Source organism: Diceros bicornis, chromosome 32 (genome assembly GCF_020826845.1).
Source record: "Diceros bicornis minor isolate mBicDic1 chromosome 32, mDicBic1.mat.cur, whole genome shotgun sequence".
Lineage (NCBI taxonomy): Eukaryota > Metazoa > Chordata > Mammalia > Perissodactyla > Rhinocerotidae > Diceros > Diceros bicornis.
This window is the reverse complement of record NC_080771.1, coordinates 19,810,173-19,837,555: the sequence shown is the minus strand read 5'-3', so window position 1 is coordinate 19,837,555 and position 27,383 is coordinate 19,810,173. Positions and strand designations below refer to the sequence as shown.

The following is a 27,383-nucleotide window of genomic DNA, read 5'->3' as shown; positions in this document are numbered from 1 at the left end:
CTAGAAGGATGTGCAACTATGACATACAACTATCTACTGGGGCTTTGGGGAAAAAAAGGAGGAGGATTGGCAATAGATGTTAGCTCAGAGCTGGTCTTCCTCAGCAAAAAGAGGAGGATTAGCATGGATGTTAGCTCAGGGCTGATCTTCCTCACACAAAAAAAAATAAATCACTTGCCACAAATATGAAAAGGCAAATTTCATTTGTATATTGAGCTCTTAAAAATATAAAAAACCTATTCTCAATTAGTTTTATTACTAATTTAATCCATATTATAATCAACCTTTTACAAGAGCTTTTTTAGATATGAAAATTCCTTCTAGAGATTCTTAAATGTGATTTGTTATTATCTACACTTTAAAATTATAACTTTAGCCTATCTAAAAACACTTTTAAGACTCAAAGGAAAATATATGTGGACCTTAAGTTATTTGTCTGGAAGAAACTGCAAAAAAAAAAAGGAGGAGGAGGAAAAACGGTCAAACCATTCTATATAGATAATATAGCTACGTGCCATCAATAACGCATAAGCATGACAAATGACCGGCAGTCATTTCCATCAACTCACCGAAATATAGGGGTGTGGCCAGGCTTTGGTTTGCTCCAGGTAAAGGGTGAAGGAACTGAAAGAAATTGGTCACCAGATGAATCTTTCTTTAAAGGATACTGAGATCCAAGGCCATCATCTACTGAAGTTTCCCGGGATGGTGATAAATTCCCTTGGTCATCTGAACAGAGCTCTAATTTTCCTGGTAGTACAGTAGCTTGATCTTCAGAAGTCTTCCTTGTTTTCAGAGGGATATCAGTCTCTACACAGTACTGAAAGGGAAAAAGTGCCGGGCCAAGGCCTGATCCACCCTGGACAGAAGCATTGAGCCAGGTATCTTCTGTTACACTTCCCCTGGGGGAGTGACCAGGAGAAGGAACAGGTGAATGATGAGGTGAAAGGGACCCAGCATAACAAACCTCAGCACTAGAGTGCCGCCGTTTCCCACAAGGGGAAGTAGGCCTTGATGAGGGTCCTGAGGCTGGCCTGGGGCTCAGCCAATTCTCATCAGTGACACTAGATCTAGGAGAGTGGCAAGGAGATTGCCTGGGTGACAAGGAGTGTCCAAGCCCATACTGTTGATGCCAGGACTCTTCTCCAGGGCAGCCTCCTGGAGAGCCACCAGGAGAAGTCAGAGGGGATCCAAGAGTGAATCGGGCAGCAGCTTCATTCAACTCTGAATCCACATCATCATAAATATGTGAAAGAGATTCACAAGAAGACGCATCTGAGAACCAGCTCCTAGAAGAGATACTGCTGGCAGGACTAGGACTAAGGGAAGACTCCCGGTAGGATGGCTCAAGAGGAAGATAGAGATGATCTCTAGAAGGCCTTTCCAAATATTCCCTTTCTGGGTCATTTATGTGTAGGTCATCTTCATGCGCATCTATTTCTTGATGACAGTTAGGAGAGATGGATGTAATCTGAATACTCGGGCACTCAAAGGGTTTGGGACCACCTAACGGGCTGTATTTAGATTCAGAAATCTCACAAGTTCCTTCATAGTTTTTGTGACCTTGGAGCTGAAACGATGGTGACAAAACAGAAGAGTGAGACGGTAATCCATGATGTGGTAAGCAAAGTGGTGAGTTTAAAGTAGATGAAGGTGGATCTACATTAAAGATGTAAATGGATGCAGCACAATCATCTGGCTCAAGATCTATGGGGAGGAAAGCAAAAAAAAAAAACAAAAAAAAAATCAACCAAACAAGAAATTAGAAAATTTAGATGTATATAAATTACTAGATAAGAAAGTAAATAATAATAATAATAATCTTGAGAAAAAAAAATGGGACATAAAATGTACATCATTAGCTCCACTAAAGAGTAGTTTTTTAAAATGTATCTGGCGCTGGCCCAGTGGCGTAGTGGTTCAGTTCACGCACTCCACTTCGGCAGCCCAGGGTTTACAGGTTCAGATCCCAGGCGTGGACCTCCACACCACTCATCAAGTCATGCTGTGGCGGCGTCCCACATACAAAATAGAGGAAGACTGCTACAGATGTTAGCTCAGGGACAATCTGCCTCAAGCAAAAAGAAGATTGGTGGCAACGGATGTTAGCTCAGGGACAATCCTCCTCACCAAAAAAAAAAAAAAATGTATCTCATTATTTCCGCAGAAATATGTAATTATTACATATTTACATATGTAATTACACATGAAATGTTTCTTTTTCTTTATTTCCACATTTTCTAAAATGAGAACCAGAAAACATTATCTGAAAACAGTAAATGCTTTTATTTAAAAAAAATCATATCCATAATTCTAAAAAACATTTACAGAATTATAGAATGACATAATCACACAAGTTCAGCCTCACCTAGGGTCTGCAGGTTAAAAAAGGAATAAAGGATAAAACAGAGTCTTTGAAAGGTTTTTAGTTATAAGTACACACACTAAGTTTATTAATGAAAAGGAATATACACTCAAACTCAGGAGACCTAGACTCTAGTCTACCTCTGCCATTAACTGTGAGCTCTTAGTCAAATCATTTAACCTCTTCAAGACCTCAGTTTCCTTGCAGTAAAATTCAGAACTTTTCATTAAGGAAATGTTTATGAGTAACAGTAACAGCTTTTTCCTCCATAGTCGCACTATCAAGAATTCCTATCTTTGGCCGTAGCAGACCAGGTTACAAAAGCCACATGATCCCATTGGATCCTTTACCTCGACTAGAAAATAACTTATCGAGGCTTTTAACTTATGATTGATAAAGTAATCCTCACAAGGGTAGAAATTTTAAAATGCACCCCCTGCTGGAATATTTAGTACTAAACTAATCACGGCAAATTACCTACTGAGAGTGTCTGCAGCAATAAGGTTATTTTGCAATTTCACTTTTTTTTTTCTTTTTTTTTGGTGAGGAAGATCAGCCCTGAGCTAACATCCATGCTAATCCTCTTCATTTTGCTGAGGAAGACCGGCTCTGAGCTAACATCTATTGCCAATCCTCCTCCTTTTTTTTTTCCCCAAAGCGCCAGCAGATAGTTGTATGCCATAGGTGCACATCCTTCTAGTTGCTGTATGTGGGACGCGGCCTCAGCATGGCCGGAGAAGCGGTGCATTGGTGCGCGCCCAGGATCCGAACCTGGGCCACCAGTAGTGGAGCGCACGCACTTAACCGCTAAGCCATGGGGCTAGCCCATGCAATTTCACTTTTAGGGAGGAGTAATTATTTTCCATTTTCAGTGAGGCAGAAGTACTAAGCCTTAGCACAAGGTGCTGGTTGAATACCTTCACTTTTTCCAAAGAGATCATCACTGGAAACTAAAGACAAAATTGTTCATAGATACAACATAGAGAAGCACAAACCTTTAGCCTCTTCTCAAAAGTACTCAAGGAAATCATATTGTTTCATTACATCAGCACCCCGGAAAATAACACACAACTTTAGACTCCTGGTGTTGTTGTCATTAGCCAGCATCCTATAATTTAACTATCTCCGTTGATGGGCCAGCCCCGTGGCTTAGCGGTTAAGTGCGCGCGCTCCGATGCTGGCGGCCCGGGTTCGGATCCCGGGCGCACACCGACGCACCGCTTCTCCGCCCATGCTGAGGCCGCGTCCCACATACAGCAACTAGAAGGATGTGCAGCTGTGGCATACAACTATCTACTGGGGCTTTGGGGGGAAAAATAAATAAATAAAATCTTTAAAAAAAAAAAAAAAAAACTACCTCCGTTGAGTCCTAGATTTTAGAACTTTTAAGATGTTCTGTGGTTAGTGAATATATTCAGTTAAGAGTTTTTACATGTATTAAAATAACAAAACAGGGCCGACCCGTGGCTTAGCGGTTAGGTGCACGTGCTCCGCTACTGGCGGCCGAGGGGTTCGGATCCCAGGCGCACACCGACGCACCGCTTCTCCGGCCATGCTGAGGCCATGTCCCACATACAGCAACTAGAAGGATGTGCAGCTATGACATACAACTATCTACTGGGGCTTTGGGGGGAAAAAAAAGGAGGAGGATTGGCAATAGATGTTAGCTCAGAGCCGGTCTTCCTCAGCAAAAAGAGGAGGATTGGCATGGATGTTAGCTCAGGGCTGATCTTCCGCACAAAAATAAATAAATAAATAAACAAATGTTAAAAAAAAAAAAAAAAAGAAAAGCATTAAAGAAAATTATAAACAAATGCTATCACCTAACACTTAACATTTTCATATATGTCTTGGTCTATATACTGGGTATATATTTTATATACCTGTGATCACAACATTTTTTGGGTTTTTTCCTAACCTTTCATTGAAATATAAGATACATACACAAAAGTGCACACATCATAAGTATATAGCTTGATAAATTTTCACAAATCAGCATACCTTGTAACAGCACCCTTAAAAAAAAAAGAATATGAAAGGCCAGAAGCACCCCTTTGGCACCCTACCAAGTCATAACCTTTCCACCAAGAGTAATCACTATACTGACTTTTAACAGCCTAGATTTGTTCTTCCTGTATAACATACAACTTTGTCTTTCAGCATTTTTTTATATTTTATTGAGCTTTATAAAAATTTTCTAAACTATTTTCAAGGCCATGTAAAATGTCGAGTCAATGATCACAGTTATTTCCTACTTTTTATTTTTATAAATATATCATTGAACATCTCTATACATATAGCTTTTTGTTTTCTTTTAAATTCGTCTTCAAGAATAAATTCCTAAGGGTAGAGATATTAGATCATAGAGCACCCACATTTTTAGCACTCCTACCATATAGAGACATTTGTTTCAAAAGACTTGTTTTAATTTGTAACAGTGGAGGGACATGAAAATCAGTTTTACTTCAGTTTCTTCAACCAGGATGTTATTTTAAAGTTTAGTGTAATTTAGAAGTAAAATGGTTCCTAATGAAATACACTGTTTCCAGGAGGCAAAGAACAGAAAACCCTATAAAAATAGCTGGAAAGGAGGGTGGGGATTTATTATCCAACAGAGATCCAACGGTAGGACAGTTCCAGAACTGGTTATTTCATCAGTTCAACAAGATCATCAAGAAATTAGTTTCTTTCTATATTCCCATTTTGCCATTTTTGGGGTGCTAACTCTTCAACCATATATGTGTATTTTGTCCTAAACCAGAGGCAATGTGATCATTCTTTTAATAAATAGTTTTTGAGTAGCTACTATATACAGCAGGCATGTTCTAGACACTGAAAACACAAGAGTAAAGAAAACAAAGTCCCCCTCCTCATAGAATTTACATTCTAGTAACATATGCCAGGTGGTATTTGCTATAATGAAAAATAAAATAGGGTGAGGAAAACAGAGCAGGAGGAGGAGAGGAAGTTAATTTAGATAGGAAGGTCAGGAAAGGGTTCTGTCTCCAATATTTGAGGAGATACAAAAAGGATATGAGGAACTGAGCTATACAGAAATCTAGGGGAAGAACACCGCAGGAGTGCAAAGGCCTGAAGATGGAGTACTTTTGGATTGTATGAGAGAAAGTAAGAAGACCACTGAGAAGAGAATTGAGTGAGGGGGTAGAATGATAAGGGCTGGGGGCGCTCTGACTAGTCAAGTAAGGCCTCATAGACCAATAGAACAACAGGTTTTTATTATGAGATGGGAAACCACTGGAGGGTTCTAAGCAAAGGAGTATCATAATCTGATCTACACAATCTGATATACATTTAAGAGACTACTGTAATAATCCGGATGCAAAATAATGGAGCATAGGATCTGGGTGGTGGTGGGTTATAAAAGTAGAAGAAGCAGTAAGAAGTGAGATTTTTTTTATTAAGGTAGAGCTGACAGAACTCACTGACGGACTGCATGTGAGAAAGAGAGGAGTCAAGGATGACACCAAGGTTTGGGGCCTGAACTATTATAAGAACGCTATTTCTAATTACTGAAATGAAGAAGCAAGTGAGAGAGATTTGGGAGATATGAAATCGAAAATTCTATTTTGGACATATTAAATGTGAGATGCCAATAAGCTTTCCAAGTGGAGATATGAAGTAGATAGGTGCATATAAAGTCTCAGGCTGGCCATGTAAATTTGAGCATCATAATGTAATGCCATAAAACCAGAAGAGATGACTAGGGTAACTGAGTGCAAAGAGAGAAGAAAGCAGGCAACTGAGGCATAGCGGATTCCAAAGTTTAGAGATCAGGGAGACAAAGAAGAATGAGTAAGAAGAAGAAAGCACAGTCAGTGAAATCAAAGAACCAAAAGAGTGCGGCATCCCAGAAGCCAAGTGAAGAAAGTGCTCATTCATTCAATAACTATTTATAATGTGACTACTGTTTTCTAGGAACTGTTCTAGATGCTAGGTATATAAATAGTAAATAAGACATGCATGGTCCCTGCCCCCATGAACCATATAGTCTCAGGGGAGATTGACAAAAACACAAATTAAAAATTGTAAGTACTACTAAGTGGTGGAAAAGAAACTAAAGAAAGAATCTATTTTACAAAGAGCAGAGGGATTGACTTTTTGAGAAAGCAGCATGTAAGCTAAAACCCGAAAGACGAACAGGAACAGAGAGCAAAGCAAGGGGTAGGGGGAAGCATGGGTAGAGAAGGTGATAGTTCTAACACAGGGGGATAGTATAAAACACTGAGCCAGGTAAGACCTTGGCTTCTTTGAGGAAGGGAAAGGCCCAATATGCGGCTAGGACTAACAACTGAAGGGGCACAATTGAAAGAAGCAAAACCTAGAAGGATCATGGTAAGGAGTTTGAATTTTATTCCGAGGATAATGAAAACCATCAAAGTTTTAGCAAGGGAGTGATATGATCTCTATTATATTTGAGAGTAACTTTGCTGCATATCCAGTACCTAGCAAGTCCCTGACGTTTATTAAGTCTATAGTAAAGTATTTGTTAAAGTTGTTGAAATTATTTTCCTTTATAGAATTCATATTAATCCCCAAATTATGTCAGCAAAATCCTCAATTAGGAATTTCTGAACCATGTATTTTCTTGGCAATGTTGTCAGGCTGGTTGAATTAGGATGACAGCCAGGACCTTTTTACAATTTAGCTGACAATGTCACCTATTCAAAAGGTGGTTAAGCAGGGGGCCGGCCTGGTGGTGTAAGTGGTTAAGTGCGCGCGCTCTGCTGTGGCGGCCCGGGGTTTGCCGGTTCGGATCCTGGGCGCGCACTGATGCACTGCTTTGCAAGCCATGCTGTGGCGGTGTCCCATATAAAGTGGAGGAAGTTGGGCACGGATGTTAGCCCAGGGCCAGTCTTCCTCAGCAAAAAAAAAAAAAAAAAAGGAGGAGGATTGGCAGATGTTAGCACAGGGCTGATCTCCTCACCAAAAAAAAAAAAAAAAAAAAAAAGGTGGTTGAGCAGATAGAAGTAAAACAAGTCTCTGAACAACCCAACATACACAGCATAAAAGCTGATATGTTAACTCACAGGACTTTTCATTGGACCCTCATTCAGACCCTCTACAATTTCAGACCTCATAATATGTATTATATATGCTCATCTAGTTCACAGATTACAAGCAGAAAATCAAAATGGAGAGATGGTTGCAAAGAAGGGACAAGAAAAAACAGTCCAAAGAGCATAGTACCTTAGAATCATCTACAACTTGTTCTTTAAGCATTCCATCTAATTGTATTGCTTCTTTACAAATTACATTTCTCCATTTAAAATACATAAATTATAACTTTAGTCCATGTTCATTATTTTATAAATACTATAGTAAATCTAGGATTAACAAGAGCAGGTGGATTTCATTTTTGGATCCCAGTCACAAAATAAGAGTTCAAAATGGCAGATTACAAAAACTCACCCCATAGGTGCAAAACAATGCAACTGTACTTAATGCCACTGAACTGTACACTTAAAAATGGTTAAGATGGTAAATTTTATGTTATGTAGATTATACCACAATTTAAAAAACAAAAAACTGCTGGCACCTTAGTTCAAAGTGGGACAGCAGCACCCAAATGTTAGCAGTCACTGAATTCTTCACCACCACACACACACAGTTAAAAAATAAAAATCCAGGGGCCGGCCCTGTGGCTTAGCAGTTAAGCGTGCGCGTTCCACTACTGGCAGCCTGGGTTCGGATCCTGGGCACACACTGACGCACTGCTTGTCAGGCGTATGCCACATGCTGTGGCAGCGTCCCACATACAGCAACTAGCAGGATGTGCAACTATGACATACAACTATCTACTGGAGCTTTGGGGAGAAAAAGGGGAAAAAAAGGAGGAGGACTGGCAATAGATGTTAGCTCAGGGCCGGTCTTCCTCAGCAAAAAGAGGAGGATTGGCATGGATGTTAGCTCAGGGCTGATCTTCCTCACAAAATAAACAAATAATAAAAATAAAAATCCAGTTTTACTTAAGAATGTACTTGATAAGGTAGCAAAAATTATTAATTTATTAAACTTCAACCCTTTGAGTAAAAAAAAAAGGGGGGGAGAAGGAGAGAAAGTCACCCTTGGAAGATATAGTTTCATTCAAATGTAATTATTGGACCAAATGCCATTTCAGTGGTTGACTGATGCTGAAATCCACACCCTTTCCCAAAATAAACTGTAGATGAAGCAAACATATTCTACATCAGAATGATGACTTAAATCACTGCAGAAATCTGAATACAAAATTTGGCGGAATGCTCCTTCCTCTTTTCCCCAAGTGTCACCAAAGCCCAAGCTCAGGAAATAATGAGTGGCTTCTACAATTTCCCTATGATAAATGGTCGTAGGCCCATATTTCCAACTCTAAAATTCTCAAATTCAAGGTGCTTCAGAAATTCGATCATCTCAAGACTTATCTGCTCTGTGTTCCTTCAGCCACCAGAGGGCCCCATGCAAGTATGCAGTAATCTGGGCAACAAAGCTTGCCTATGAATATCTTTACTTACACTGTAAAGCAGGGTTGGCAAAATACAGCCCACCAGGCAAACTTGGCCTACTACCTGTTTGTTTCTGCATACCTTACAAGCTAAGAATGGTTTCAAATGGTTGGGGAAAAAAATGAAAATAATACTGTATTATAACACAAGATGATGTGAAATTCAAATTCTGGTGTCCACAAATAAAGTTTTATTGGAACACAGCCATGCTCGTTCATTTATGTTCCGTCTCTATGGTTACTTTCACACAAGGGCTGAGCTGAGTAGCTGTGAGAGATACTGCTTCCCACTGCTACTTGGTGCACTAACAAATTGCAGTGATACGGTTTTAACCCGACAGCATTCTGAGTGCAATGCATATTGACTGCAACATTTTTTTAACTTACCAGTGCATACCTATCACTTCAAAACAGGAAAGAGAAAAGTGGACTTCAAATTGAATGTCATACCTTTAAAGGCACAGTGGAGTGTGGGTTATTTTGTTATCAAATTAGATGGCAAAGCATTATGTTTATTGTGCAATGACATTATGCCTGTGCTATAAGAATACCTTACACATCAGCATTACCACAGTAAACATTCATCACAATACTCCCAACTCACAGGGGAAAAAAAAAAATTAGAATAAACAGAATACCTATTGTAGCAGGATTTCATCACAAAAAGAAAAAACAAAAATAGGACTGCAACCGAAGAAAGTTTCTGAATGGCTCATTTGTTAGCCAAGCAAAGAAGGCCATTTACTAATGGTGATTTATTTAAATTGTGTTTAATTGAAGCAACTGAAGAAACTTATTCAGTGAAAACAAACTTGTATAAACCTATCAGCCTTTCAGCAAGAATGGTTCATTGAAAAATTGAGGACGTTGGTAACAACACCAATAGGCAATTACAAAACAAGGCAAATGGTTTCAAGTGGTTTTCCTTGGATCCTCATGTGTAACCAGATGTTACCGATTCTGCTAAATTATTATTTATCTGAAGAGTCACTGCAGGGTTTACAGTGACTGAAGAATTAGCCTCTATGAATGCTCTGCAAGGAACAACTTCAAGCAAGAATATTTTCAAAGAAGTTGAGAAAACAATAGTTGAGTACAACCTAAATGGATTCTATAGAACATATTATAACTGGTGTTGGTAAAAATATATATGAGAATACTACTACGATAAGAATACTATGAACAGGGGCCAGACCGGTACCTCAGCGGGTAAGTGTGCACACTCCACTTCGGTGGCCCAGGGTTCCCAGGTGCACACTGAGGCACCGCTTGTCAAGCTATGCTGTGGCGGCGTCCCATATAAAGTAGAGGTAGATAGGCACGGATGTTAGCCCAGGGCCAAGCTTTCTCAACAAAAAAAAAAAAAAAAGGAGGATTGGCATCGGATGTTAGCTCAGGGCTGATCTTCCTCAAAAAAAAAAAGAATACTATGAACAATTGTACACCACCAAATAAGACAATGTACAAGAAATGGGCAAATTCTTCTTTTTTTGTGAGGAAGATTAGCCCTGAGCTAACATCTGTGGCCAATCCTCTTTTTGCTGAGGAAGATTGGCCCTGGGCTAACATCCGTGACCATGTTCCTCTGCTTTATATGGGACGCCGCCACAGCATGGCTTGACAAGCGGTGCGTTGGTCCGTGCCTGGGATCCGAACCTGCAAACCCCGGGCCACCGAAGTGGAGCGCACGCACTTAACTGCTATGCCACCAGTCCGGCCCCGAGGGCAAATTCTTATAAACACACAAATTACCAGAACTGACTCAGAAGATATAGATGATCTTAACAGACCTATATACCAAGTAAAGAGATTGAATGAGTAATCAAAAAAAATCTCCCAACAAAAAAAGTCCAGGACAAGATGGCTTCGCTGGTGAATTCTACCAAACATTTAGAGAAGAATTAACAGCAATCCTTCTCAAACTCTTCCAAAAAGTGGAAGAGTAGGGAACACTTCCTAACACATTCTACGAGGCCAGTATTACCCTGATACCAAAGCAAGACAAAGATACTACAAGAAAACTACAGATCAATATCCCTTAGGAATACAGACATAAAAATCCTCAACAAAATACTAGCAAACAAAATCCAACAGCACATTAAAAGAACCAAACGAAATTTATCCTAGAAATGCAAGGGTGGTTCAACGTACGAAAATCAATTACCACATTACTAGAATGAAGGAAAAAACCACACGATCACCTGAATTGACACAGAAAAAATATCTGACAGAATTCAACACCCTTTCATGATAAAAAAAAAAATACTCAGCAAAATAGGAATAGAAGGGAACTTCCCTATAACGACCAAGGGCATTTATGAAAAATCCACAGCTAACATCATACTTAATGGTGAAAAACTGAAAGCTTTCCTCCTAAGATCAGGAACAAGAGAAAGATGCCCACTTTCACCACTGCTATTCAACACTGTACTGCAAGTCCTAGCCAGAGCAATCAGGCAATAAAAAGAAATAAGAGGCATCCAAATTGGAAAGGAAGAAGTAAAACTATCTCTATTTGCAGATGACATGATTCTATATATAGAAAATCTCAAAGAATCCACAAAACACAACTAGAGCTAATAAACGAATTCAGGAAAGTTGCAGTAGAAGATCAACACCTAAAATTCACTTGTGCTCCTATATACCAGCAATGAACAATCCAAAAATAAAAAAAAAAAGCAATTCTATTTACAACAGCCTCCAAAAGAATACAATACTAAGGAATAAATTTAACCAATGACGTAAACAATTTGTACACTAAAAAATACAAAACATTGCTGAAAGAAATTAAAGACGACCTAAATAAACAGTAAGTCTTCCCTTTCCCTTGTTCATGGATTGGAAGACTTAATATTGTTAACATTGCAATACTCTACAAAGCAATCTACAAAGTCAATGCAATCTCTATCAAAATTTCAAGGGCTTTTTCTGCATAAATGGAAAGACTTATCTTCAAATTTATATGAAACTGAAGGGGGCCTGGAATAACCAAAATAATATTGAAAAAGAAAAACAAAGCAGGAGGACTCACACTTCACAATTCAAAACTTACTACAAAGCAAAAAGTAATCAAAACAGTGTGGTACTGGCATAAGGACAGACACACAGACTAATGGAACAGAACTGAGAGTCCAGAAATAAACCCAAAATATCTATGGCCAATTGATTTTTGACAAGGGTGCTAACACAATTCAATGGGGAAAAGAAAATAGCCCCTTAAACAACTGGTGCTGGGACAACTGGATAACCACACGCAAAAGAATGAAGTTAAACCCTCACCTCACACCATATACAAAAATTAACTCAAAGTGGATCAATGACCTAAATATAAGAGCTAAAACCATAAAACTCTTAGAAGAAAATATAGGTGTATACCTTCATGACCTCAGATTTGGCAATAGGTTCTTAGATTTGACACTAAAAGCATAAGCAATAAAAGAAAAACTAGATGAAATGGACATCATAAAAACTAAAAACTTTTGTGCCTCAAACAACACTATCAAGAAGTGAAGACAAGCCAGCCCTGATGGTCTTAGTGGTTAAAGTTGGTATTTTCACCACTTGGGCGACCTGGGTTCATTTCCCGGTCACAGAACCACACCACTCATCTGTCAGTTGCCATGCTGTGGCAGCAGCTCACATAGAAGAACTAGAAGGACTTAGAACTAGGATATACAACCATGTACTGGCGCTTTGGGGAGAAGGGAAAAAAAGAGGAAGATTGCTAACAGATGTTAGCTCAGGGCAAATCCATGCCTGCAAAAAAAAAAAAAAGAAAAAGAAAGTGAAGACAAACCAGAAAATGGGAGAAAACATTTATTCACAAATCACAAATCTGATAAGGGTTTAGTATCGAAAATATATAAAGAACACTTACAGCTCAACAACAAAATGATAAATAACCCAATTTAAAAAACTGGCAAAGGATGTGAACAGACCTTTCTCCAAAGAAGAAAAATAAATTGCCATAAATTGCCAACTAGCACATGAAGAGATGTTTAACATCACTGGTCATTAAGGAAGGGCAAATCAAAACCACAATGAGATACCACTTCACACCCACTAGGATGCTTTAATTAAAAACACACACACACAGAAAATAACAAGTGTTGGTGAGGATGTGGAGAAACAGGAACCCTTATACATTAGTGTTGCAAACTAAAATGGTGCAGCGCTACGGAAAACAGTCTGACAGTGCCTCAAAAAGTTAAACAGAATTACCATGGGACCCAGCAATTCTACCTCTCCATATATACCCAAGAGAATGCAAACATACATCTTCACAGTAGCTTGTACATAAATATTTTTAGCAACATTATTCATAATAGTCAAAAGGTAGAAACAAGCCAAATGTCCATCAACAGATGAATGGGGAAGCAAATTATGGTGTATACATACAATAGAATATTATTCAGCCATGAAAAGAAGCAAAGTATTGACAGATGCTGCAACTTGAATGAACATGGAAAACATCATGCTAAAAGAAAAAAGCAGACTAAAAAGGTCACATGTATGATGCCTTTCATATGACATTTCTAGAATAGGCAAAATCATAGAGATAGAAAGCAGATTAGAGGTTACCAGAGGATGGGGGGAGGAGGAAATGAAGAGTGATTACTTAACGGGTGTGGGGTGTTTTTAAGGGGTGATGAAAAAGTTTTGAAACTAGAGAGCTGGTGGTTGCATAACATTGTAAAGACACTAAATACCACTTAATGGTATACTTTAAAATGGTTAATTGTATGTTATTTAAATTTCACCTCAATAAAAAACAAAAACAAACTGAAAGAAATTCCAGACAGAGGACTGAAGACACACATTTGCCCTTTCCCTACCGAAACTCCAATAAAGGACAGTAAAAAGATTTTTTTTAAGGGTGTAAACTTACAAGAACAAAAAGAACAGGGATGAAACCATGGCAACAAAACTTTTAGAAGCTGGAATGCAGGACGCGTGGTAACTGATTTAGCACCTGAAAAAGCTAGAACTTAAGCCAGCAGGGAAAAGAAAACTGATTTCCAACAAAGAACTCCAAACACTCAGGAAATGCACTACCAGGTACTTTTGGAAGTGGAGGTGAAGGCAAAGCTGAAAACAAGATTGGCACAAAGTTTGTTTAATGAGTCACTAACCTCCTTCCCAATTTCCCACACCTCCTCACTTTGCACTACTGGATGACTGTCACTCTAGGCAGAAGACTGGAGATTTTCTTAATTGGTAAAGCAGAAAAACAACTGAGAGCCAGGGTAACCATACTGAAAACAGAGTGATGAGATAAAAGTCTCTCTAAAACTTGTATATCAAAACCCCCAGTACTTTTCCCTCTCTTGGCTCACAGTATAATGGGTTTATACTCTGCAGGCAATACACTAGAAGATTCTTCTCTTGGGAATCTGATTAGCCTAAGAGAAAAAACCTACAGTTAATGACATCACAGGTAACCTAGCAAAACTCCTACAAATGAGGCCTGCAGTTACCAAGTGCCACTGGTGATCACAGAACTGCCATTAAGATTTTGGTGCCCCATTTTAAAAAATAAGCAGATAGCCAAAGATCATCAAAAGCCTGAGAAAAGCTTCAACATTAAAGGCAGAGGTAAAAAGAAAAGTGGAGGAAAAAGACTATGCAGTAAGATGGAAACCTCAAAAATAAAAACAAAGCCTATCCTCAATAACCTCAGAGAAAAAAGATATTGTAACCTTGAAACAAGAACATGTGCTCATTAAAAAAGATAAAATAACAGTCCCAAGAAATTCAAACTAACAAATGAAAGCCTCAAAGAAAAATTGAAAAATCGGTTGAAGAAATTTTCCAAAGAGTTAAGCAAACAGGGCCGGCCCCGTGGCTTAGCGGTTAAGTGCGTGCGCTCCGCTGCTGGCGGCCGGGATTTGGATCCCGGGCGCGCACCGAGGCACTGCTTCTCCGGCCATGCTGAGGCCACGTCCCACATACAGCAACTAGAAGGATGTGCAGCTGTGGCATACAACTATCTACTGGGGCTTTGGGGGGAAAAAAATAAATAAATAAAATCTTTAAAAAAAAGAGTTGAGCCAACAGACAAATAGGAAATGAGAGAAAATATTCGAATCTGTCCAGGAGTCCCACAGTTGAAACTTCGAGTTCCAGAAGAAGAGAATAGAAAATGAAGAGGAAGAAATAAAGGATCACTGAAGGTCCACCACAATGGATGAAAACAGATTCATACTGCCACACATCATCATGAAATTTCAGAACACAAAGGACAAAGAGAAGAACGAAAAAGATTGAGAGGAGGGGAACAGGCTACACAGGAAGAAGTAAGATTCAGAATGTCATCAGACTTCTCAAGAGCAACGCTGGAAGCTAGAAGAAAATGGAGAGCAACACCTTCAAAACTTTGAGAAAAAATTATATCTAATCTAGAATTCTACAACCAGCCATAATTAAGTGTGAGGGAAGAATAAAGACATTTTTAAGTATGTATGGTCTCAAAAATTTACCTTTCATTACCTTCAGTAAGCTAATAGAAGATGTACTCCACTAAAATGAGTGTAAAGTAACCAAGCAAAAGGAGGACATGTATCTAAGAAAACAGGTGATCCAACACAACAGAAAGGCAAAAGGGACTCCTCAAGATGTCAGAGAAGGGAGATCACAGAATGGCAGATGTACAACAGCCTAAGTAACAACCAGTCCAGATTAGGGAAGTTTAGAAGGCTCTGAGAGAAGTCTCCAAGAAAACAAAACTGACAGACTAACTGATGTGTCTGAAAGTCTTGAGACAAGATTCAGGCACCTGGAGGAAACTTTAGGAATGAACTGACATAAGTACATAGAACAATAACAACAACAATCATTAACTTTAAAAACAATAACAAATTGTACAAGGAAGGAAAAGCAGTATACTATATGACTTAGGACAACATGTAGTCATAATAATGTAAACAATATTAATCTAACCACAAATATGATATAACCATATTGGGGAATGAGAAATGTGCCCGGGTGTAATTGGGAGTGACAGTATGCAAAAACATTTTCCATAATGGGATGTCAACAGATAATGGTTAAAACTGAAAAATCAAGAAATAGCAGTATGAGCACGTTATCTAGAGATTTCAAGGTAAATACCACAAGAAACTGCCAGAAGAACTGAAAGAAGCTGCCTCTAGGCGGGGGAAAAAGGAAGATAAGGTAGAGGCAGAATCAAGGAACTACTTCTTCCAGAAAAGCTTTACTGAACGATTTGATTATTTAAACAAAAGCATGTATAACTTTGATAATATTGTAATAAGTAAAAAAATAAATAGTACTTTATAAGAAAAATGAGGTTTAACAAGCTATCAATTGCCTAAATTCAAAACAATTCAAAACAATTCAGAAACCTGGAGGGCCGGCCCCGTGGCTTAGCGGTTAAGTGCGTGTGCTGCGCTGCTGGCGGCCTGGGTTTGGATCCTGGGTGCGCACCGACGCACCGCTTCTCCGGCCATGCTGAGGCGGCGTCCCACATACAGCAACTAGAAGATGTGCAACTATGACATACAACTATCTACTGGGGCTTTGGGGGGGGGGGGGGAAGGAGGATTGGCAATAGATGTTAGCTCAGACCGTCTTGCTCTGCAAAAAGAGGAGGATTAGTATGGATGTTAGCTCAGGGCTTATCTTACACACACACACACACACACACACACACACACACACACATACACCTGGAAAGGAAAATTAGAACATTACAAAAAATGATAAGTAATAAAAAAAAAGGAAAGTTATGTTGAAAATCAGATTATATTAACATAGCTAGAGTCTGAAAAAATAATGCAACAAAGAAGCAAGAGAAAGTGAACTAATTTATACCCCAAATTCATTAAGCAAAGGAAATCCTCTTTATTCAAGAACATATTAAGAAGCAGTGTGCTAGAATGAAAGTGTAATTTCATACAAGCACTCAATTCCCCTATATCCCACCAAAGCAGAAAGAAAATACTGAGAAGTATTTTCCTGAGAAGGATTAGGTTTTTTAAAAACCAACGAATTTCACTGTCTTTAGGTTTTATCACTGCTGAAAAGTAATAATGAACAGTTGATCAAAGGAATTCTCACAATGAAAAGAAAAAAGCAGGAGATTCATTTGGTGACCATTTACTTAGCACTTCTATGCTTGATTATAGGGACAAAGTCAACAGCACAGAAATGGTGCTGCAAGCACAGCTTAACATCCACATACAAGAAATAAATAAATAAGGTCAATTTACAGTCATCTAAGAGAGCAGAGAATATGTACTAGTATGATTTTGTAAAAAAAAAAAAAAAAGAAAGCCAGAACAATTTAATTTTCTCCTAAGATAGCCATTATAGTGACCTACAAGGAGAAAATAATTAGGAGAAAATCAAATCTATCTAGATTATAATAATAAGGCTTTGAGTCCATCCCACGTGACATTCTCACCAACAGGGCAAGAAATCGTGGTAGCAATTAAGTAGGTAAATCGCTTTGAAAACAGTGACCCATAGATATTAGCATTTAGAACTTCTCCTTTTCAAGTTATTCATGAATAAACAATATAAAGATATCAAATATATATTCATATTTCCAAATATTACACTATTTGCATTAATTATACATAATGGCAGCTACAATGGAAAATAACATTCAAAATGACCATGAGAAGCTGGGGAAAAAATTCCCTTAAAAGCAGAGAGAAAAAAACAAAGTTATCTAATTATGATTCCAAAACAATTACAGAATACAGTAAAACCACACTAGACAAAAATTGGAATTATATCATATTTAGGAAGTAGTGTGGAATAACACAACAAGCCCAAGGAGGGGGATCAAAGGAGAAAAATACAATGGAGAATACTGACTTGGGAGTCACCACTTACTAGCTGTCTTACCTCCATCAAGTTAATGAATCTGTCCAAGTTTCAATTACCTTATCTGTAAATTGAAGATAATATCTACACTGAAAGGTTGTTGTGAGGATTCTAGATAATCTGTATCAACACCTAGCATTATATCTGCAAGAGGTATCAAATAAATGTTAGATTTATTATATAAAATATTTAATAGAAGAGAAACAAATCTGGGTCTCAATAATCTGCATATTACTATTGACTACAATTTATTATTTTTTTTAAGGAAGATCAGCCCTAAGCTAACATCCATGCCAATCCTCCTCTTTTTGCTGAGGAAGACCGGCCCTGAGCTAACATCTATTGACAATCCTCCTTTTTCTCCCCAAAGCCCCAGCAGATAGTTCTATGTCATAGTTGCACATACCTCTAGTTGCTGTATGTGGGACACCGCCTCAGCATGGCGGGACAAGCGGTGTGTCGGTACGCGCCCAGGATCCGAACCACGGGGCCGGCCCCTTGACTACAATTTTTAAATCAATGATAGAATTCCATTACTTAAAAAACTAACAACATATTATCAGATAATAAAAGCGTAATATAAGAATTTAAAAAGTAGTCCTCTAATCTATTACATCAGTAAGTCCTTTACCACAGTGATATGAATACTAATCCTTATACTTCCAACGAGCGTACAAGAACCATGGTTTCTAGAAAGGATATGTCAGGTAAAATAGTCCCTCCATTTCTCCCAAACCCAGAATTCTCTTTTAGATCATTTCTTCTCTTAATCCCTTACTATTCTGCACTTTTCTCCTAGGCTTCAGGGATTCTAACAAGGATGACACCTCCCACCTGACTACTCTCTGCTCTCAATCTCTTAACAGGAGTCTCCCTCCATCCTCATCTCTCAAACTTAAGGCTGGTTCCCTTGAGGACCCTGCTTCTTTGGCAGTCACTGCAGTGTACAGCTGCTCATTCACCAATTCTCAAATGCGTACTCTGGGGCCAAAAGACAGAGTCAGCACTCTCTCAGCTACTCCTACACACCTCTCCCAGCTTTTAGAACATTTCTTACCAGTCTTTGGAAGGCCCACACCATCCAGCTAAATCACCTTCCATCTGTTACTACCATTATCTAATGTCCTCTAGGTCACTGGCATCTGGCATAGGCTTCCTCTATACTCCAAGTCTACTTGATCCTAGGCATCTTCAACATCCATGTCCTTCACCCTCACCTCACTTCAGCATCCAATTCCCAGGAATATAACTTGAAACTTGAAATTGCCAGGGCCCACTTGATTCCTGTAATCTTAAAACTCAAATACCTATCTCTGACCACTCCCTCTAACTAATCATCACTCTTTCTCTTACCCCATTATACCCACTCCATTATACCCTCATCTAGATGCAGTCTCTTAACCCCTCCCTTTTCTCTCAATCTATCTTTTCTCTCCTTACTTCCTTCCTTATCTAGCCTATATCTCAAATTCCATCACTTCAACTGCCTTCTTCTTGGCAACTTGTTTCCATGCACTCTTTGACCTTCCACACAGAAAGTTTCAGCCCAGAATCAATCCATCATCTTATGTTTTTACATATACGTAGTCAAATATTGCTGGGAGGGTGGGGGGGCCAGGACAACAACCATCCACACTGTTAGAAACACAAATCTTCAAACTGCATACTGAGCTGAGCCCTGAATGCCATTCAGCAACATTTCTGCTTTTTCCTGCTCAGCTCCTTCTCCTGCTCAGCTCCTTCTCCTATTTCCCAAATCCCAAACCTTCTCTGATCTCTTCAGTCATTTTCTCCATAGTGACACCCCATGTAGCAAGGGATCTTGATCTTGACAAAGATAGCAGAGAGTCACTATCTCCCACATCGCCCTCAAAAATACACGTATGTATTTCATTTCATTTCCTCCTTTCTCAGAAAAAAAGTGACCCATCTCCCATTTTAAAGCTAATCTCTCCATCTATGCTCTAAATTCCATTCCCTAGTTCCATCAGTTATCTTCTCTTTCATAGCTTCAACCTGCCCCTTCTCTCCACCAGCTACTTCCTTCAATCTGTCACTTCATTTAAAAAGCTTCCCTGAGATCTGAGTTCTTTAGGGTCTTCTCTTTCCTCCTTCCTCTGAAACACTCGTTCTCAATAGGGGGAAATTTTGCTCCCCAGGAAACATTTGACAATGTCTGGAGGGATTTTTGCTTTTCACAGTTGGAAGGGTACTACCAGCATATAGCGAGTAGGGGCCAGGGATGCTGCTAAACATCCTACAATGCACAACTCAGGCCCCCAAAACAACAAATTATCCAGTCCAAAATGTCAATAGTACCAAAGCTGAGAGACCTTGCTCTAAAAACTTAATTTTCAGAAAGAGTAGTGTACTACCCCTGTCTCACTTCCTCACTTTTCAATGTTATCTGGTTTCAGGTCTCATCCATCCACCAAAACAGCTCTTAATACAATCCGCACCTGTATGGCTCTCCCTGAAGAAGTAGCCACTCCTCCTCACTAAAATCCTCGACTTGAAAGACAATAATGAAGATGCAAGAAAATAAATGGAACAGAAAACAACAGAAGCAAATCAATGAAGCTAAAACATGACTCTCTGAGAACATCAAGTGAACTGAAAACTTAGGTTCACACAAAAACTTGTATGTGACTCTGTACAGCAGATTTATTTATAATTGCCAAATATCAAGAGGAACCAAGATATCTTTCAACAGGTGAATGAATAACTAACTGTGGTACAGCCACACAATGGAATACTTTATAGTAATAAAAAGGAACCAGCTATTAATTCATACAATGACATGGATGAATCTTAAATGCATTTTGCAAAGTGAAAGAAACCAGAAGAAGGAAAAAAGGGAAGGAAAGGGAAGAGAGAGTGGGTGACTACAAGAGGGGCCATGGGAAATTTCTGTGGGTTTTTTTTTGGTGAGGAAGACCAGCCCTGAGCCAACATCCGATGCCAATCCTCCTCTTTTTGCTGAGGAAGATTGACCGTGGGCTAACATCCGTGCCCGTCTCCCTCTACTTTATATGGGACACCGCCACAGCATGGCTTGACAAGCAGTACACTGGTGCGCGCCCAAGATCCGAACCTGTGAACCCCAGGCCACCGAAGCAGAGCGTGCGCACTTAACCGTTGCACCACGAGGCGGCCCCAGATGATTTTTAAGATGATGGAACTGTTCTGTATGGTATTGGCGTAAGGAATATATAACTCTATACATTTGTCAAAACCCACAAAACTGTACATCTACAAAGAATGAACTTTAAAGTACGCAAATTTTAAAAAATCAACTAGGAGTCTGGGGGATTCCAGGATGGAATACACACAATGTAAAAAGAATGTAATGTATTACAAGCATATGATATAACCTCAAAAAAGTATCTAGCATATATAAAGAACTCTTACAACTCAACAACAAAAAGACAACAATTTAAAAATGGGACTATTTTTAGGACTTGAATGCACATTTCTCCAAGGAAGATATACAGATAGCCAGTAAATACGTGAAAAAGATACTCAACATGATTAGTCATTAGGGAAATGCAAATCAGAATCATTGTGAGAGACCAAAAACGAAGAAGTAAGTATTAGCGAGAACCTGGAGAAATTGGAACTCACGCACATTGCTAATGGAAATGTAAAATGGTGCAGCTAGTATGGAAAACAGTTTGGTGGTTCTTCTAAAAGTTAAACATAGATTTAACATATAATCCACAAATTCTACTGTTAGGTATATACCCAAGAGAAATGAAAACATATGTCCACACACAAACTTTGCACATGAATGTTTATAGCAGCACTTATAACAGCATCAAAAAACCTTAAGTACATAAGGATAAATCTGACAAAAATGTGTAAGACCTGTACACGGAAAACTACAAAATATCGCTGAGAGAAACTAAATAATAATAGTAATATGTAATAAAATAATAATAATGATATATAATAAAATAATAAAATAAATGGAAAAAGATGGTATTCATGGGTTGGAAGATTCAATACTGACAAGATATCAGTTCTCCCAAAACCAGTCTACAGATTCAACACAACCCTAATCAAAATTCCAGTAGGATTTTTTGTAGACATTGACAAGCTGATTCTAAAATTTCTATGCGAAGGCAAAGGATGTAGAATAGCCAAAACAATCTGAAAAAGAACAAAGTTGGAAAAGTGACACCATCTGATTTCAAAAGTGACTATAAAGGTGCAGTAATCATATAGGGTAGTATCAGCAAAGGACAGACACATAGCTCAACACAGAACAGCATCTCAAAATAAACTCACATATATGGTCAACTGATTTTTGACAAAGATGCAAAAGGCAACGCAGTGGAGAAAGAACAGCTTTTCAACAAATGGGGCTGGAAGAATTGGATATCCTTATGTAAAAACAACGAACTTGGGTCTATACGTCACATACACAAAAAAAATAACTCAAAATAGATTATATACCTAAATGTAAAACCCCAAACTATAAAACCTCCAAAAGAAAATTCAGGAGAAAATCTTTGTGAACTTAGGTTAGGCAAAGATTTCTTAGATATAACATCAAAAGCACAATCCACAAAAGAACAAATTGATAAATCAAACTTCATCAAAACTAAAAACTTCTGCAGGGGGCTAGCCCCGCGGTGTAGCAGTTAAGTGTGCGCGCTTCGTTGCTGGCAGCCCAGGTTCAGATCCCGGGCGCGCACCAATGCACTGCTTGTCAGGCCATGCTGTGGTGGCGTCCCATATAAAGTGGAGGAAAAGGGGCACAGATGCTGGCTCAGGGCCAATCTTCCTCAGCAAAAAAAGGGGAGGATTGGCATGGATGTTAGCTCAGGGCTGATCTTCCTCATGAAAAAAAAAAAAAAACCAAAAAAACTTCTGCAAAAGATATTGCTAACAACAAGACAAGCCAGAGACTGGGAGAAACTCTTTGCAAAGCATATATCTGATAAAGGACTTGTGTCTAAAAAAGGTAAAGAACTCTCAAAACTCAACAATAAGAAAACAATCCAATTTTATTTTTTTTTAATTTTTATTTATTTATTTATTTATTTATTTTCCCCAAAGCCCCAGTAGATAGTTGTATGTCATGGTTGCACATCTTTCTAGTTGCTGTATGTGGGACGCGGCCTCAGCATGGCCGGAGAAGCGGTGCGTCGGTGCACGCCCGGGGTTCCGAACCCGGGTCGCCAGCAGCGGAGCGCACGCACTTAACTGCTAAGCCACAGGGCCAGCCCAAAAACAATCCAAATTTAAAAGAGGAAAAGACTTGAATGGACACTTGACCAAAAGTGATACATAGATGATAAAAAAGAGGCTTAATAGTATTAGTCATTAGGGGAAATATAAATTAAACCCATAATGAGATACCACTACCTGCCCATCAGAATGACTAAAATAAGAAATAGTGATAATACCAAATGCTGCCTAGGATGCAGAGAAACTGGGTAACCTATGCACTGCTGGTGGGAATGTAAAAGTTTGGTGGTTTCTTATAAAACTAAATTCACATATCAGAGGTTGGGAGGCAACTGTACTTTTGGGCATTTATACCAGAGAAGTGAAAACTTATTATATTAACACAAAAACCTATACACAAATGTTCACAGCAACTTTATTCATAATAGTCAATAACTGGAAAAAAACAAATGTCCTTCAATGGGTAAAAGGTTTAACAAATTATAATACAGCCATACCATGGAATACTACTTAGTAATTAAAAGGAACAAACTTAATATATGCAACAACTTGGAAGGATCAACAGGGAATTATACTGAGTGATAAAAGTTAACCTCAAAAGGTTAAATACCATATGACTCAATTTATATAACATTTTCTTGAAATAACATTATGGAGATGAAGAACAGACTAGTGGTTGCCAGGAATTAGAGATTGGGGTGGGGAGGAGGAAGGGAAGTGGATGTGGCTATAAAGGGGTTAGTGAGATGGAACTTTGTGGTAATGGAACAGTTCTATATCTTGATTGTGGTAGTGGTTACACAAATCTACACATATGATAAAACTGCACAGAACTACACACGTACACAAATGAGTGCATGTAAAATTGGTGACACCCAAACACATTTGGTGGATTGTACCAATGTCATCTTCCTGGTCTTGATATTATATTATACTTATGCAAAATGTTATCATTGGGGGAAAGTGAGTGAAAGAAACTCAGAACCTCCCTCTATATATTTTTTGCAACTTTCTGTGAATTTATAATTATTTCAAAATAAAAAGCTTTTTTAAATAGGCAAAAGACTTGAACAGATACTTCACCAAAAAAGATATACTGATGGCAAGAAACCACATAAAAAGATGCTCAACAGCATTAGTCATTAGGGAAATATACAATAAAATCACACGGAGATACTACTACACGCGTTATTATAGTGGCTAAAATTAAAAAGACTGACCATACTAAATGCTGGTGAAGATGTGAAAATATACATTTCCACTGCTGGTAGGAATGAAAAATGATAGATCCACTGTGGAAAAGGGTGGCACTTTCTCAAAAAGTTAAACTTATATCTACTATATGATCCAACCATTCCGTTCCTAAGTATTTATCCAAGGGTAAAGGAAATATGGGTAAAGGAAATATGTGTCTACACAGGGACTTATACATGAATGTTCATAGCAGCTTTATTTTTAATAGCTAAAACCTGGAAACAATTTAAAAGTCCATCAAGAGGTGAATGCATAAACTAACTGTGGTATACGTATACAATGAATAACCTAATGAATGAAATAAAATAAATAATCTCCAATAAAAATGAATGACCTACTGATATGCTCATTAACATGAATGAATCTCAAAATAACAATGCCGAATGAAAGAAGCCAGACAAAAAAGAGTATATACTTCATGATTCCACTTATGTTTTCTTTTTTTTTTTAACATTTTTTTAATTTAATTTTTATTTTTTCCCCCAAAGCCCCAGCAGATAGTTGCATGTCACAGCTGCACATCCTTCCAGCCGCTGCATGTGGGACGCGGCCCCAGCACGGCCGGACAAGCAGTGCGCCCGTGCGCGCCCGGGATCCGAACCCGGGCCGCCAGCAGCGGAGCGCGCGCACCCAACCGCCAAGTCACGGGGCCGGCCCCACTTATGTTTTCTATAGTGACTTCAATGCTTCTCTGGGAAAGGGGGAAAGGTGAGTGGGAGGGAATGATTACAAAGGGACACAAGGAAACTTTTGGGGGTAATGGATATGTTCACTATCTTGAACGTGGTAAAAGTTTCATAGATATACATATGTCAAAACTTATCAAACTTCACACTTTAAATAAGTAGAGTTTATTACTGAAAGGGATCAGATATGCCACCCCAAAATATGCCACTTTGGCATAAGGATTACTAGAACCGAAGGCAATTGAAAAACCACAGACAGGAAGAACTCTGCTCTCTCTCCCTTTCTGCCTAAAAGCAGGGCATAAATTTCCCTTTGTAAAGGTGACATAAATTTCCATTTGTAAAGATGTTCCCCACTCCAGTACCAGGAAGAGGAGAACCACTCTTATATGCATAACAAATCTTACTAAACGACATTTATTTATGACACACATCCTAGTCACCTTCCCACAATTTACATCCTATCCCCCAGAAGCCCAAACTCCCTTTTAAACTTTGTCTAGTCTCTTCTCCACACTTTATTACTCTTTGGTAAAATGGTATATAAGCCTCCCAAACTTTTCATAGTGCCTGGCATATTTTATTAAACTGAATCATCTTTCTGAAACTGGCAAACAGTTAGCCATTGATGATTAAGCTGCTAGTAACTATAGGGCATCGGAATTGGCCACCTCAAAATACGTCTGTGCCTGAAAGACACTTTGAACCCCCTTACCCACTAACTGACTAAAAGAGTTTGGGATGGGAGGCCTGGCCCTAGAACAGGCCATCACCATAGACATCTCTAGGTATCTGGGAGGGTCCTTACTAAGCCCATTCTTAGTTCTGATTACCCTTTGTAAGAGACATTTACATTTGCAAAGGAAATCTCCATTTGTAAAGGTATCTTCTTCGCTGTACTAGGAAGAAGGGAAGGATGGCCTTACCTAGAAACTTATCAGAATGGAAAGCGAGGACTTAAATCTGCATGATAAAACTTACCCATTGTTAACTGTGCTGTTTAAGCAATATGTTATCTAATTCCCACTAGGTACCTATAGACAACATCTCCCTGGAGCCTGGGTCACCATGGTAATGGGTGTTTGAGCTATTTTTTCAGGAATCAGAACCCCCTGTCCACTTCAGGCCGGTTGAGACCACCAACCCATCAACTGGGCCCACGCAGACATATGTCCAATAAGCGACCTTTTGATGTCAAGAGGTTAAAACTCCACCCTCAGGGCATGCTAATGCCACCATTCTGTGAACATGCGTCCTATGAAGAGGCATGAAGCCTGACTATGCTTGCAGAGATCATCAATTACCTTATCTCTCCTCACCTCCAATCATTTCAGACCACCTTGTCCCCTACCCCATAAACATTCTTGAGTCCCTATTTTCGGGGAAGCAGATCTGAGATTCATTCTCCCGTTTCCTCACTTTGCTGCCTTGTGATTAATAAACCCTCTCTCTCTGCTGCAATCTCGTTGTCTTGGTGTTTGGCTTTCTGGGCGGCAGGCAAAAACGGACCTGGTGTGGTAACACTTCCCCTTCCCCACCTCCAAATCTGCTTCTCCTACCACAATTGACCCAAACTAGAAAAAAAGAAAACAATCCTAGCCTCCTTCCTCTCCTTACTCAATTGATACCAGCTCCTATTGATTTCTTTCCCTTAAATCTATCTCAGCTCTAGTCTCACCTTGCCATCTCTACTCTGCCCTTATCACTTCTCAAATACAGCATTTGCCCCCGCTTCCATTCCTTCCTTACTCAATCCATTATCCAGCGTAGCCGAGGGATCTAAGCCACAAATCTGACATTCCTGCCCAGCTTGCAATCCTTCAATGGCTCCCTGCTATCTTCAATCTAAAAGCCAAACTTCTCAATATAGCATGATAGACTCTCCTCCAGTCACATCTGGATCCTATAGCCTGATCTTCAACGTTTCCAAATCAAAGGACCATGCTCTCTAACTTGTGTCTTTGGGTGTGGTCATCAATGGGCCTGAAATGTATTTCCTACTTTATCTACCTAGAGAACATCCTACTGGTTCAGCTCAATTGTAACCTCTTCTCTGACCTCTCAAAGTTAAGCTCTTCATCATTTATGCTCTCTGTACCTGTGCTATATAAATATTGCTGTATTTATTTACATGTCCACTCCAATAAACTGAATCATATTCACAAATAATAACATCAACACAATAAAGTTTATTAAAAGACTGAATGGTTTAGTATATTCACTCAGCTAATAGTCTTGAGGTCCCTTCCAGCTGAGTTACTCTAAGATCTTATACAATGTTCCTGTCCAGTTTCTACTTTCTCTTCCCAGCGCATATCCTTCTATTTTATCCTTAAACAAACGCTAGTTCCTTTCGGACTAGTCTTAAAGACAAAGAGTGAAATGAAATGCTTCTTTAAAAAGCATTTTAAAAACACTTTACTATCTCTATTTTGAAAAATCAGGATTGGCGTAACCAGATGACTCTGTCTTTATGTTTCCGTATGCCTGCATGACCATCTGTTTCCCACCAGAACCACACAAGGAA

At 38.9% G+C, this 27,383-nt stretch overlaps 1 protein-coding gene across 7 annotated transcripts in view; it reads right to left on the bottom strand.

Annotated features, from left to right (window-relative positions):
* Positions 1-27,383, bottom strand: part of NFATC3 (nuclear factor of activated T cells 3) — a 126,891-nt gene that overhangs the window by 88,889 nt on the left and 10,619 nt on the right. For all 7 annotated transcript variants that reach the window (XM_058528084.1, XM_058528086.1, XM_058528089.1 and 4 more), the window contains exon 2: positions 570-1,707. In XM_058528084.1, the coding sequence (XP_058384067.1) occupies positions 570-1,707 (1,138 nt within the window). The remainder of the gene's footprint in view (positions 1-569; positions 1,708-27,383) is intronic.